The sequence below is a fragment of the Strigops habroptila genome, chromosome 2 (genome assembly GCF_004027225.2).
Source record: "Strigops habroptila isolate Jane chromosome 2, bStrHab1.2.pri, whole genome shotgun sequence".
In the NCBI taxonomy this organism is placed as follows: Eukaryota; Metazoa; Chordata; class Aves; order Psittaciformes; family Psittacidae; genus Strigops; species Strigops habroptila.
The window spans coordinates 115,511,667-115,526,026 of NC_044278.2; the positions used below are offsets into that span (position 1 = coordinate 115,511,667).

General features: G+C 43.8%; 1 protein-coding gene across 2 annotated transcripts in view; it reads right to left on the reverse strand.

Moving 5' to 3' along the window:
- Window positions 1-2,016: 2,016 nt before the first annotated feature.
- Window positions 2,017-14,360, reverse strand: part of PRCP (prolylcarboxypeptidase) — a 31,412-nt gene continuing 19,068 nt past the window's right edge. The window contains exons 3-9 of one of the 2 annotated variants that reach the window (XM_030477242.1): window positions 13,804-13,905; window positions 13,300-13,481; window positions 12,446-12,603; window positions 10,654-10,826; window positions 9,878-10,042; window positions 9,528-9,715; window positions 2,017-5,209 (exon numbers count right to left, since the gene is read on the reverse strand). In XM_030477242.1, the coding sequence (XP_030333102.1) occupies window positions 5,005-5,209; window positions 9,528-9,715; window positions 9,878-10,042; window positions 10,654-10,826; window positions 12,446-12,603; window positions 13,300-13,481; window positions 13,804-13,905 (1,173 nt within the window). In that variant the 3' untranslated portion in view covers window positions 2,017-5,004. The remainder of the gene's footprint in view (window positions 5,210-9,527; window positions 9,716-9,877; window positions 10,043-10,653; window positions 10,827-12,445; window positions 12,604-13,299; window positions 13,482-13,803; window positions 13,906-14,360) is intronic. The other variant, XM_030477244.1, reaches the window with a different exon arrangement.

The window sequence follows — 14,360 nt, forward strand, 5'->3', positions numbered from 1 at the left end:
AGCCAAATATCGTTTTCCCCTTTATGTGCTGTTTCGAGGATGTTTGGGTAACAAACTACAAAACGTAACCTGTTTGCTCCTGCTGTATGGCCAAATCTACATGTTAAAGAGTCCCAGAGCCACACTTGCTTTCACCTCCACCTTGGTGAAGTATTTCACAAGTACCTATCTTGCTAACCATTGTGGACAATAGGATTTCCTAATGTTTCCAAGACCCGTGCATCCAGATGGACATGGGGAAATCAAAGCTTCACAAGCACAGACCTATGAATAGAACAGTGGAAGACCTAGCCAATGCCAGGCTGGCACTAGCCGAGGTCCAGCTATAGCTGCATCCCACAGCATCACCCCTCAGTGCTGTCCTCGTGCTGTGTTCACCCCTGCTCAGGCATCACTCTGCAGTAACTTGTCAGCAGCTCCAAACCTTTCCAAAGGGTTGATCTGGAAACCTTTGGAAGAATTTGGACTCTTCATTAGGGACTGTAGTGGTAGGACAAGGGGTAATGGCTTCAAACTTAAAAATGGGAAGTTTAGATTGGATATAAGGAAGCAGTTCTTTACTCTGAGGGTGTTGAAGCACTGGCATAGGTTGCCTAAGGAAGTTGTGGATGCTCCATTCCTGGCAGTGTTCAAGGCCAGGTTGGACAGAGTCTTGGGTGACATGGTTTAGTGCGAGGTGTCCCTGCCCACGGCAGGGGGTTGGAACTGGATGATCTTAAGGTCCTTTCCAACCCAAACCATTCTATGATTCTATGATTCTAATTCCCCAAAGCCGTGGGTCCATGTGGGAAGGGCTGCTCACCCAACACAGGGTCCTGTCACCCATGTAAGTGTGAGCAGCCTCCCTGATGCTCAGAAAGGGGAAAGCGTTGCTGTGTTTCACATTGTGGGGACCATGGTTTTGCTAGAGGGCAAAAGGAGAAGCCTCTATTCAGGGGGCAGTCAAAAGGAGCAGAGGGTGCTCGGCCGCCTGCCGGAATTGGCCCTGTATTGGTTACACCCCCAGCTATTTGAGGAAAAACTTGGCCTCTCAAAGCTCTCTGCTTCTCTCCTGTGCCTTTGTATTCCCTGGAAGGTGAAGCATAAGGGTATAAAGAGCTGCAAACAAGTTCCTACCTCTGGAGACCAGGCATTTACTCTAAGAAAGAAAGACCAATTGCTTCCCAGAGCATTGTCCACCCACATTAGAGAAAGGATTAAGCAGATACATTCAGCTATTCTAACAGATTTTCTTTAAACCTTGAATACGCCTCTCACACTTGGTAAGATAATCACATTAGTTTTGTCATTAAAAGATCCCCTTTATAGAAAGTACCTAAACCGCTTAAACCACCCAGAGAGGTCGCATACATTAGAAAACAACAAGACAAACGGAAGGGATTTGCTATTCCCAGTGTTTCGCTGCCCCTACTTTCCAAACTGGGGATTGAACCAAAAGGGTTTGCAAATCACCAGTGGAGGGGAAAGCTCCTGAGAGCAACAACACCCCCCTGGGAGGCTGCGCTGCCCACCGGGGAAACACACGGGTACAGCACTGGGGACTAAGGTGGATTTAGATTAGATATTAGGATGATGTTCTTCATTATGAGGGTGCTGAGGCGCTGGCACAGGGTGCCCAGAGACCTGTGGCTGCCCCATCCCTGGCAGTGTTCAAGGCCAGGTTGGACACAGGGGCTTGGAGCAACCTGCTCTAGTGGAAGGTGTCCCTGCCTGTGGCAGGGGGTTGGAACTGGGTGAGCTTTAAGGTCCCTTCCAACCCAAACCAGTCTGGGATTCTATGATATTCCTGCTCCTCACCCCGCAGCTGAACCTCCAAAATAAGAAACTACCAAACGAGTGCAGAAACTCAACACCTACTGCACTGTGCGTAACCTGGGGATTTCCTTAACTATTTTTGCTCCCATTCCACCAGTATCAAGCACAATCAAGACAACGTTATTTGCAGAACTCCAAATCTGACAAGGAAGAAAAATCCATGTCCTTGCAAAATGAAATCCAGTGCTAGTAACTCACATCTCATTATTTGAATGCATTTTTATTGATACAAACTGCAGTTTCACCAGTAAGATCCATCCTTTGAGGAATCATTAATTCTTTTTCCTTCTGCATTTTCCCCAACGAGTAGGAAACATCATTACAATCATTTATGACACATGGCAAGGACATACTAGATGATCTTAAGGTCCTTTCCAACCCTATCTATTCTATGATACCTAAGCCTGAGATGAAGTGTGGCCCATCATAATACACCTGGAAGGGGAAATCAGCCATTTCCCATGGCCCAGTTTGTTCCTACCTGCATGAAACAAGCAGGAGAGCTAGGATTTAGGTGAGGTAGCCAAACACCACAGACGGTCCCTCAGTAGCAGAGAGGTGTGTATACCGGTTATAAGTCAATTCTGAATGCTTAAGATAAATAAGAGCTAAAGTTTCAACTACTCAACTTGAAGGGAAAGAAGGAAAGACAAAGAAAGAGCAATTAAAAATAACAGAAAGCCAATCACTTAATTCCTAAGGTGGTCCAAGCAGTAAGAACCTGATCCAAAACACACTTGAATCAGCCTCACAGATAGAAACTGAAAGGAATAGTAAGATTTTTAACAAACAAACAAAAAACCCCCAAACAAAACCACACTGAATAACTTTGGGGTTTAAATGTTACTTCTCACAGTTTCAAATCGCACGGCTTGAAGTTTTATTAAAGGCAATTTTTTTTCTCCTTCTGGAAGGAGTGAAAGAAGAAAGGAGAGAGGAGTACAAGTTTAAATGACTTCTGCTGATTGAAACAAAAGTGTTTTCCAGACAACAGAGAAGCTGCTGTTTCCTGAGGCAGTAAGTTAGGCAGCAGGGGAGAGAGGAGGAGACAAGCTGATCCACAACACACAGTAGCTGTTAGTTCGCACCATTTGCAGCCCAACACATGAATATCCCCACACCTTTCCCCATACAACATGGAAATATTCATCCCAGAATTTGCAGTAACACCCTGAGCAATCAGTGGGAGCAGCGGGACCAGGCTCTTGCTTGCTCAGTTAAACCATCTGTGATCCCCAAACTCACATTTGCTGTTGCAGATTCCATCCCTTGCCTTTCAGTGAACCAGGACATCTCCACACAGCAAATAACACCTCATATGATACAATGGTACTTCTAAAAACTTGACTGTAACCCCCTTGATTAAGAAAATGATATTTTCTATTGGTTTAAAGAAAAAATTCAAGCCACCATGTTGTTATAAAGCACACAAGTGAGAGACTGGAGCACATTCACAGCAGAGAACAAGAATCAGAACCACTGGAAAAGGGATTACCAACAGCTTTCAGTCAACAGGTTTCAGGCAAATTCTACATAACTCTTCCTTTTCCCTCTGTAGTTCTCTGGTCTTTTTCTCTGTAGCAATTACCTTCCTCAGGAGTATGAGAGGTTCTGATTGGAGAACACACGGCAAGGGAATGCCAGGAACTTGGTTGGAAAGAAGATGCACAGGAGGGTTTTAAAAGATAAGATTTCAATGTTGGGTTCTCTTTGTTCCCAGAGGATGGGAAGAGGCTGGAAACAGAAAAGGCTACGTGATGTCTTAGGAAAATACTCAACTATCAGGCATATCATCAAAGCTGAGAGAACTTTTCCATAGAACTGGAATTTTAGGAGCCTGAGGACAAGAAGCTTTGCCTGAGTCTTTCCGAAATGGAGTCATCCTTTAAACTGCAAAGACTCCTTTCTGAAAAAGGGCTTCAGTGTGAATGAAGCCAAAGCTGGAAGATGAGGGGACTGCCCCAGCCATTTATTAATGTCAAATATGCTGTGCCATGAATCAGGGCAGTTTGGAAGCCTTACAAGAAAGGCCAGTGCACCTGGCTGGGTGAGCTCAGCATCAGGCTCCGCGCTGCTCCGAGGGGAAAGCTGCATTCTGGGCTTTCAATAGTTTGTCCTGCAAACAATTTTCTTAGAAAGGCTTTTATTGAAGAGCCATCAGCAAACAGATCATGCAGAATGTGAACAATGCACAAAATGGGGGGGAGGGAAGAACCCACACAAGGCACAGCCCCAATTATTTGTCACTTCATAAGATGTAGCCAGCACAAGTGTCACGTTTGCTCAAGAGAATAGCTTCGAAAGCTTCCTGGCTTGAAAGAACTAAGTGCTTGTGACGGATACACACATATACACACACACAAACACACACACAAAATATACCCAGAGTTTTCTTTGGCAACCATCATCACAGTGGCAGATAGTTTGGAAGCAGGACAAACAGCAAAGGCAGAAACAAAACCCTGCTGCAGATTGTGCATGCTCAGCCAGTTATCAGCAGAGAGAGTCTGGGCCCAGCCCTGACTATTCAGTACAGCACAGAATGGAAAAGCCACCTGAGGCAGCTTTGATTAATAAGCTGCCAGAAAACGAAGGAAAAAGAAAATTTTACTTTTCCAGTGTTGATTCCCAAGGGGAATGGCTGTTTAGTTTCTCTACAAACAGCAGTGACAGATTCCCAATGCCTTCCTTACCTCTACACCAAACATCACAGTAAGATGTGATTTCTGCTCTTCATGATCTCCCTGCTCCTGATGGTTTACAGCAGCTGAAGATGTCTGAAATTCAGTGCCACTGAAGGCAGCAGGAGTTTCATCATCAACAGCACTGCCATTTAATGCCCTGCATATACCAGCAGTCAGGACAATCACCTAGTGCAGTGAGGAAGACATCAACCCTAGAACAAGAGCTCTTTACTTCATGGTAAAGTACAGCATTTGAGAAGAGCAGAAGAGGAAAAGCAAGCCAGAGCAGGCAGCTCAACCCATGCACTTGGACTGAAATTTATTATCTGAGAATGCTCTCCATCATTCTGCTGCCTGCTTCTCTCACAGGCACAAGCAATGGTTAGCACTGCAACACAGGCGAGGAAGCAGGAGTGAAATGTTCAAATGACCATGTCATAGGGCCTGGCCCTATTCCCAGCAAAGCCAGTGGAGGTGCAGTGGCCACAGCTGCTGCAGCACCACTTCAGTGGCTGTGCCTGGCCTCTTTAATCCACTGCTTCATGTAGCAGATTTCCGTGGCTCGAGCTTGCTGCACTGATTTGGGGTCCAAAGGGTTGCGGCTGCGCAGGTCCAGGTGATGGGCTCCATCTGGGATCACAATTGCCACGAGGGAATCGCTGATGTTCTGGGTCACCCCACCTGCAGACCACGGGTCCAGGCCACCGTTGCTGTAAGGAAAGGACATCTCATTAGGGTACATCTGCACAGCAGCCAATTCACAACTAGGTTTCATCGAATCACAGACTGGTTTGGGTTGGAGGGGACCTCATCCAATTCCAACCCCCTGCCATGGGCAGGGACACCTTCCACTAGAGCAGGTTGCTCCAAGCCCCTGTGTCCAACCTGGCCTTGAACACTGCCAGGGATGGGGCAGCCACAGCTTCTCTGGGCACCCTGTGCCAGCGCCTCAGCACCCTCACAGGGAAGATAACAACCCTCACAGTAAAGACTGTCCTGCATATGTGCTGACAGAAACAGACCTCGGCCTTGCCTCAGTGTCTTGTGCCCACCCCTCTGCTGAGAGGAGCCTTCTTGACAGAGGTGTGAGCTATTGCAGTTTAAGCAGGGCTACACTTCTGTCATTATTCACCTGCTAGTTCAGATAGTGACCTATAATAGTGCCACCTATTACAGGTCTGGATGTCCTGCCACTCTGGATGCCACCTGCCTTTGATCATTAACAGGTTCAGGTTCCCTGTACCAAGACGTGCAAATTCCCACACCAAAGCACTTCGCTTCCCTTCTTCAGTCAGCCATAAGCTAATAACCAACCAGACCCTTTAGAGATGAATTTTCAGGAAGTTCCAACTTCTGCTGACTCAGCTGGGTGCCAACCTGGTTTTGCAAAGAAACCCTTGGACCTTCTGTTAAATCCCTTATTTCTAGTAACAACCCTATTAAAATAAAACCTTTATTCCTCAAGAAACCATCTAAACAGACTCTTTCTCTGTGACAGGACAAGTTAATGCAATTTACTCCCCCTCCTCACCCCAAATCACTGAAGGGATTCCTTGCACTGTGTAGAGCTGGCTCCAAACAATGCCTGGTTCACAGAGCAAGCCAATGGCTGAACTAGGGTGAGAGTTTTGCACCTCATTTGAAGTTTGGACTTGACCCAGTAATTCTTGCTATATTTTGTTTTCCTTTATCACAATGTTCTTCCCATAAGCGGTCCATCTTTCTGCACAAAGGAATCAACATCCATATACTTATGGAACTATGCAAGTCTAGATCTGTTCCTCACTTAAAACACTGGACCTGCCCTCAGAAGGTAACGTCACAGATGGGCTATTGTGTGTCAGTGTAAATTTTCAAGAGGACCCAAGAAATTAAAACATCCGTGGACATTAAGAGATAAGCACAAATCTCTTACCACAGTGGCAGCACCAGAAAACAACAGAAAGAAATAATAAAGTGTTTTGTAGAAATAACCAAGAGTAAAAACCCGATGGGGGCTGAACTCAGATTTTGTTTCTTCATTAAAACCCCCCAAGTATCCTGAATCTCTATAGTTCTTTATTTTCAGTGATTCTCAATATGACTTGGAAAAGAAACATTTTGTATCTGCAAAACAAAAAGCATCCAGAGCTGCCCAATAAGCAAAAAGCATTGGATTTAAAAGGTCATCTGAATCAGCAGAGCACCTTGGCAACAGGGGGATGAGTTGCTGAGAGACCCAAGATGTACATGAACTTGGATCTTTTGGTCCCAATCACGTGGAAAGTAAGCATGGAACAAGAAAACAACCCTGGCTCTGGCTTTTCTGGGAGCTTCTGGCTGCATCCTCTGCAGCTCCTGGCAAGTGATGGTACCAGAGGCACTGATGCAGTTTGGGAAGTGGTACTTGCCAAGAAGAGGACTCACCACAAAGCCATAACAGTTTCAGAGTAAGGTAATTCAGTACCAACTGGAATAGATTATTTGTGTTAAAGCTAAGCATACACATAAGTACTCAGTCATCCATCTTACAGGACAGAAGTTTTCCCAGTGTAAACAGAAGTAATAAAAGAGAATAAAGAAGTCAGCCATTCCTTTCCAGCAGTGGCCAGCTGGGCTTCAGAAAGAACCTAATGCAAAGTATCAACACCCTAGTCCTGTTTTCGTTCCTAATATTGCCTTGACATCATAAATAGGGTCCTGCCTATCCCACAGCAAACAGTTCCCTTTCCTATCTTCTCCTCAGAGCCTCCTCAGCCCCCCAGCCCTGTATAAAACCTCTCCTTGTTCTGGGCAATCATAGCAGCACTGTCTGTGCATCCTTTTGTAACATGCCCACTCTCCACAACTGCCAAGTTTCCTTTTATTAACTTTTTTCCTCTCACCTTTTCTCTTCAGCCAGGCACTGTTCTGCCTTATTTTCCTTCATTCCCTTCTCTTATGGTAACAATCCCACCACCTGCACATGGCTCAATATATCTCTCAAAACAGAGCCTTCACTTTCTGGCTCTCCCCTTCCAATGCAGAACTAGATGGGTGCCCTAACTTCGAAGCATACAGCCTAGCTGTGATCCATCCAGATGGAAAATCATCAGGTTTTAGACCGTGCATATCAAATTCTGTGCTGTCTGATGTAACATAGGCTGACTGTGATTACCATAACATGCTGATGACAAGACTACCAACTGCTTTCTGCCACCACATGCATGAACAGTGTTAAAATGCCATTTCCACCACTGTGCAGCACTTCCACACCAAGAATACAGTGTGTTAGAGTAACAAGAGTGGAACTTGCTGGAAGAGAAAGGGCTAACAGGGTTCTGAAAACACCAATTTCCCCAAACCAGTGTTTTAATAAGGTTGTGCTGCCCAGGACAGGGAAGTAATATCTACTTACAACTAAGTAACCACTCACACACTACATACCTCCGAGAAGGGAGATTCCTGCATTGATAACATACCATTCACCAGTGTGAATCTGCAGAGTGATGCACTGCTCACGGAGGGAGAAGCAACACCACCAGTTTAAGCATCCTGGATAAATTCACCCTACACTGGTTCCCTTCAGAAGGAGGATTTTTCCCCTCCCTGCACTGTTGTGCAAGTTGCCTGACACTTGAAGCTTTCACCCCACAGGGAGCTGCTTTCCCTGGTAAACATAGGGATATTTTTTGGAAAGCACTCTGTAGTGTTCAAGAATAAAAGGCTCTTATATAAATGTACAGTGTTGACAATGTATTTGTTTGAAGAGAAACAACCCAGCTTTGTGTGTACAGCACTGCTTCATTCATTTGATTGCTTTCAAGCTTTTCTCATTTCAAGCTCCTTCAGCTGGCATAAATTCTTAAACACTTATTTAGATTTGTTTGCTTGTCCATCGCTTACAAAGCAGATTTTCTACTGTAAAGAGAGCTGTGAGGCCTTGGAAATAAGAACACCCTGCAGGAAATAAGTTAAACCAACAATTTTTATTTCATTATTAAGAAGTTCTCCAAAAAGGGGTGGAATTTCTCACTATAAAGCAGATATCCTGCTGGGAGAGAAACAGCAAGAGGCAAACAAGAGGAAAGCAACAGGCCTTTGGAGCCAAACAGACCAATGGTAACAGCTGAAATCCAGAGCATAATCCCTAATTCAAGTAAGGACTTTCTGCTTTTAAAATACACACCTATTTACCAGGTCCAACAGACTAATTCTGAGTTTGGTTTAAAGAAATATCGGGTTTGTTTTTTAAAAGGCCTTGAACAGTTTTAGCCAGAGCACAGAGGAATATATACATATATCCAGGAGATGCCCACAGTGGTGAATCAGTACAGCAAGTCAGAACTCCTGAAGCACAGGCTTCAATGGGTGTATTAAATACCTCCCTACCATACAACCTGACCAACAGCCAGTACTTAGCTTTGTATCACCCCACAGCACAAGTACAGCTACATGAACCTCCCTTTAAAGAAAGAAGAGTTTAACCTTAAAAATAAGGACAGTGAAGGCTGAGTGGAAAGCAAGCAGCATGCACCAGACTGAAACAGTTCTTTCACTTTTTGCCCCAATACAAATGCGTTTCAGACAAACTTCTGTTGTATTAGCAATATGCCTTGCTAGAATGGGAACATCTCTTTGTATGAAACTTGCCTAATTATCACTAAAAGAAAAGGGCAATTGGCAGTAACAGGAAAGCTCCTCAAGCTACTTCCCTCTCTTTTCTGTATCAAAGGGAAAAAGGAATGTTACGCCAGCCCCTCCACAAGGCTATCACCCAGAGCAACAACTTCAGTGACTGAGATGCTGTGTTACAGCTAGAGCTTGTTTAGACTTTCCTTTTATGTGGAAGAGACAGTGCTTTGGCTTCATAAAAGCTAGAAGGATTCACCAGCATGGGAAACCTGGACTTTGGCCACAAGATAAGGATTCCACATGGGAAGAAGAATGGTTGGCAGAATCCCAACCCAGAGTCACACAGGCAGTGACAGAACAGTTGGCTTCTTTGGCTCTGTGCACTGACAACCCAAACTGGTGGAAGACTCCACTTAAAGCTGAAACAAAGCTCACCTGAAGATGATGTTGCTGTGTGAACTGATGTTTTTCCCTCCATACATAGAGAGAATCCAAGAGGGGCGAGGCCTCACTCCCCACAGCCTGTAACACTCTTCTGAAAGTGCATCAAAGTCCCATTTCTGAGGCTCGAACATGTCATTGACACCATCTGTGCACATGGGCATCACCATCTCAGTGCAAGCCTGAAAGAACAAGGAGGGCAACAAGATGTATTCCCAGGAGACTGTTAGTGCTTCAATAAAAAGGCTCAAACAGCATTTGACAGCTGAATGACTTGACAATTCTCATCAGCTCCAGCTCAAAAACCTCACTGGGCTGCAATTTAGCAAGGACAGAGTGCATACCTGATAGTACCAACCCAACTGGCCCAGGTTCTTTGTTGCAGTCTCAGACATATCTAAGCATGAGACGACTCCTGAGTAATTGTAGTATAAATTTACTGCCTGGAAAACATTCTGCAGCAGCAACTTGTCAGGAAGACTGGGATCCTTCAAGAACTTGCAGACTTCCTGAAACGAAGAGAGAAGGGAGAGTCTAAATCTATAAGGAAGAATGATAAATACATGATACCTGATAGGATATCAATTTCTTGTCAAAATACAGCCAGACCACTTCCAGAAAGCATCTTTCTATGCAATGATACACCCAGAGCATTATCACAAAAAGCAGTATCCATTTGCATCATGGATGCCACTATGAGGAACCTGAAACTTTACATTTCCTGATTAAAAACATTTAGAAACAGTGCAACCTTAACATTTTATTCAGCAAGCTTTTTCAATCCCTTTCCCATACTTTAAAATAGATAATAAAGTGCTTAGCTCCTCTGTAATGAAAGCCAACACATGCAAATAAATAACAAAGAAGCTCCATGTACAGACTGGGGTTGGAAGATGCATAGTTTGCATTGGCCAAGAAATGAACTTACTATCCTTCCCTCCCTGTCTAATCTTTTCCATCATTATCATTGTGGAAGCTAGGAAGCAGATCCCTCCCTTGTTCCCTACAGACAAGGTCAGAGCACAGCTTCCACATTTGGCCATTCCAAGTCAGTTTTATGGTCTGGAGGGAATTAGTTAAATCAAATGGTCAATTTTACAAGACCCTGACTCTCAATTACCTGTATAGGCCAAGCTGGCAGAGGCTGCAAGAAGTCAGCTTTGTAGGGATAGTTCACCATAGCCAAGTTTACCCATGTTTCACTCAGCCAATTTTTCAATAGAACAGCATCCTGAGGACTTTTTAATGGGCTGCACAACAGGAATGTGTTGGAAAGCCATTGTAAACCTGCATCTTTAAGATAAAATAATAATTAGTGTTTTGTGTCATTAACACATAGGTCAGTTGTGTTGCTGCTAAAAGCAAATTTCATTTATCATAACTGATCTGGAGAAATTATTCAACATACATACAAACACAGCGGATCAGATCTTAGCCAGCACTCTAAGTGAAGAGACAAAATCTGCATACTTCAGTGTATGGGTATGTCACAGCTAAGATATCTATATAGAAAACCAAAGACAGACTTCACAGAATGGTTTGGGTTGGAAGGGACCTTAAAGATCATCTAGTTCCAAGCCAAGATTTACAAGACACTGGGCATGCTTTTTTTGATAGGAAGTAACATCAGGGCATGCTTCTCCAATAAAAGAAAAGCTTCAAGCCAGCTACCTCGCTGCAAGTAGCTAAATCTCTTCGTACTCTCCTGGCCTTTCTTTTCATTATTTTACCTGGACTGGAACTCACCCAATTCAGCTTCCTTGATTTGAATCAGCCAACTCATCACACCAGGCTTTCTCCTTAGGACACTGAACTCAAGTAGCAAGGTTAATTTTTTTTTTTTACATTTAACTCCTTTGCTGTACAGTGACCTCATGTGATATAGAATTATAGAATCATTTGGGTTGGAAAAGAACCTTAAGTCCAGCAGTTAACCCAACATTGCCAAGTCCACCACTAATGTATGTCCCGAAGCACCACACCTACATGTCTTACAGGGATGGTGACTCAACCGCTTCCCTGGGCAGCCTGTTCCTATGCTTGACAACTCTTTTGGCAAAGAAATTTTCCCTAGCATCCAATCTAAACCTCCCCTGGTGCAACTTGAGGCCATTTCTTCTCGTCCTATTGCTTGGTGCTTGGAAAAAGAAATCAACACCCACCCTGCTACAACCTCCTCTAAGGTAGTTGTAGAATCATTGAATCATTTAGGTTGGATGAGACCCTTAAGGTCAAGTCCAACTGAGTCCTGAGAACTGAATCACAGAATGGTCTGGGTTGGAAAGGACCTTAAGATCATCCAGTTCCAACCCCCCTCCCATGAGCAGAGACACCTCACACTAGACCATGTCACCCAAGGCTCTGTCCAACCTGTCCTGGAACACTGGCAGGGATGGAACGTCCATAAGGATTTCAGTGATTTTCTAACACCCAATTGCCTCAGTTGGCATTTAAACTACTTTTTTTCATAGAGTAACAGCTCTCTGGCCTGCTTTGACAAAAAGGCATACAAGCCTTGAGGTTCTGATCAGGAGTTAGCTCTTGTCTGACCTTAGGGATGTTTGGACCTGGATTCTGAATCACACCAGGCCTGGAAGAAGCTGTGATCCAACAAAACAGACATTTTGAAAACTAGTACTAAGATCATTCAGCATTTTTCAGTACTTGGAGCATAGTTTCAAAAAACCCCAATACATTCACAGGTGAAAGCCATAACACAAGCTTGCTAAGTGTTCTAAGCCAGGCTGGATGGGGCTTGGAGCAACCTGCTCTAGTGGAAGGTGTCCCTGCCCATGGCAGGGGGTTGGAACTGGATGAGCTTTAAGGTCCTTTCCAACCCAAACCAGTCTGGGATTCTACAACACAATCCTGAACATTACAGCCCTTTGAAAAAAGTATTGATGAGGTCTTACCTGTTAAGGAAAGGTTGTCAATGGCGTTCCAGGAATTCCGGATACTATCTGCGCAGCCTGTCCCGCTCTTTCTGAAATCATTGGTCACTATGCTGAAGTAAGTGCCACATGGAACCAAATCACCAAACTGCCAGATGGGGGCAGAGGCTGCCAGAGCTCTGCAAAGGGACATAAAGAGATCCTGAACCTCTATAAATTGAGCTTCCATCCCCTGGTCAACACACTTCCCACAGCCAGGATCAAAATAGCATCTGTAATTCAGCTTGGACACTGAGCCTAGACAAACTAACCATAATGTTGCAAAGGCTGTTGAAGATGGGGAGTCTTGGACGCTAGTACAAAGGTAAATACATAATGCAGAAATTCAGACTTGCTTTAGTATTCTTCATTCTCATCTAGCAACTAGGTCTTCTTCACCAGGAATTGCACAAACTCAACTGAAGAGAGCCCCTACCCTCAAAAATCTACTCTCTCCAGCAGAAAAAGGTAGGGGAATTGCTGTTGCTGTTTCCCAGAGGGGAATTAAGGCATTGGAGAGATTAAGGAGCTGCCTCAAGTCATCAGGAAGTTTGATGACCCTAGAAAAATTGTGCATAGTCAGTGTTCATAGTAACTGTTTTTACAAAACTAACAGATAGCTCTGAAAGTATACACCATTCAGTACCCACTGACCTACGGTTGTCTTTATTAGTGAAATAGTGCCTCTTCCCAAATTCAAAGTAACTTAATTCTTCCTTCCAGAAGTGAAAATCTCAAGCCAGTTTGAATTATGGTACTTGTCCCAGTGCTGTAGTATTTATAGCAGGGAAATAACAAATGCCTGCTCTGTGTTTGAGCAGGATGAATACACTCACCCAACTACCACATGGGGGTACTTCATCCTAAACCAGGCTGCAAGCATTCCTCCATAAGATCCTCCTATAGCTATGACAGGGCTGTAACGGGCTCCTGCAATGTTCGTCTTTAAGTACTCAATGAGTACTGCAAAGTCTGCCAGAGCTTGTTCTGATGTCAGGTAATTCAGATGCTTGGAATCCTGAGACAAAGAAAGCAGGTTATATACAGCACAGGAGTGATTCCCAGCAACAGCCTTTGTATCCCCCACAGCAGCTGTAGAATTCCTAATCTGTTCCTGATAACAAATGGAATTTTCTTCGCAGGTGTCCCTTGAAGTGTTAGAAAAATCTCAGAGTTATTTTTCTTTTTATCCTAGCATTGATAGTTAGAAAAAACAGTTGTGTGCTTCCAGCACATTTAAATCTTACTGGGGTAAACAGTCATTGCACAGGTAAGAATTACAATAGGCAGCATTATGTTTGCATAGAAAGCATTTAAGGAAGACAAAAGACAACACTTACGCTGAAAGACTCATTCCCAAATGGCAAAGATTCTCCATAATATCTATGTTCAGCAAACACCAACATGGCATTAAGTTCTTCAGCCACATCCCACATAAAACCCTGGTTGGAGGAAAACAGACATTGAAAGAAGCTGAATCAATTCTTTTCAAAGTCTCTACCTTCAGTGTAGTGTGTTCCAACTCTTATTCTTTGATTAGAAAGGTATCACTATCAAAATACAACTAGAAAGAGTGCAATTTGGCTTTAAAGTATCACTGAAGTAAGAAAACACACAAAAGTGGTACCCACCCAGAGACAGGGACACATACAGAGAAAATACGTATATTTTAATGCTGCAAAACATTAAAACAATATTGTTTTGTGAGTACACACAGGCCATGCTGCCAGAACTCCTATGGCATGAACTTAACCCATAGGAAACAATATTCCAGGACAACAGCATGCATTTGAGTTAGGATCACATTACAGAACACACAACATTTGTTTGGCAGTAAACAATAATCTAGAGCATTGCAACACACTTATTTTCAACTAATAACTAACTACAACTTGTT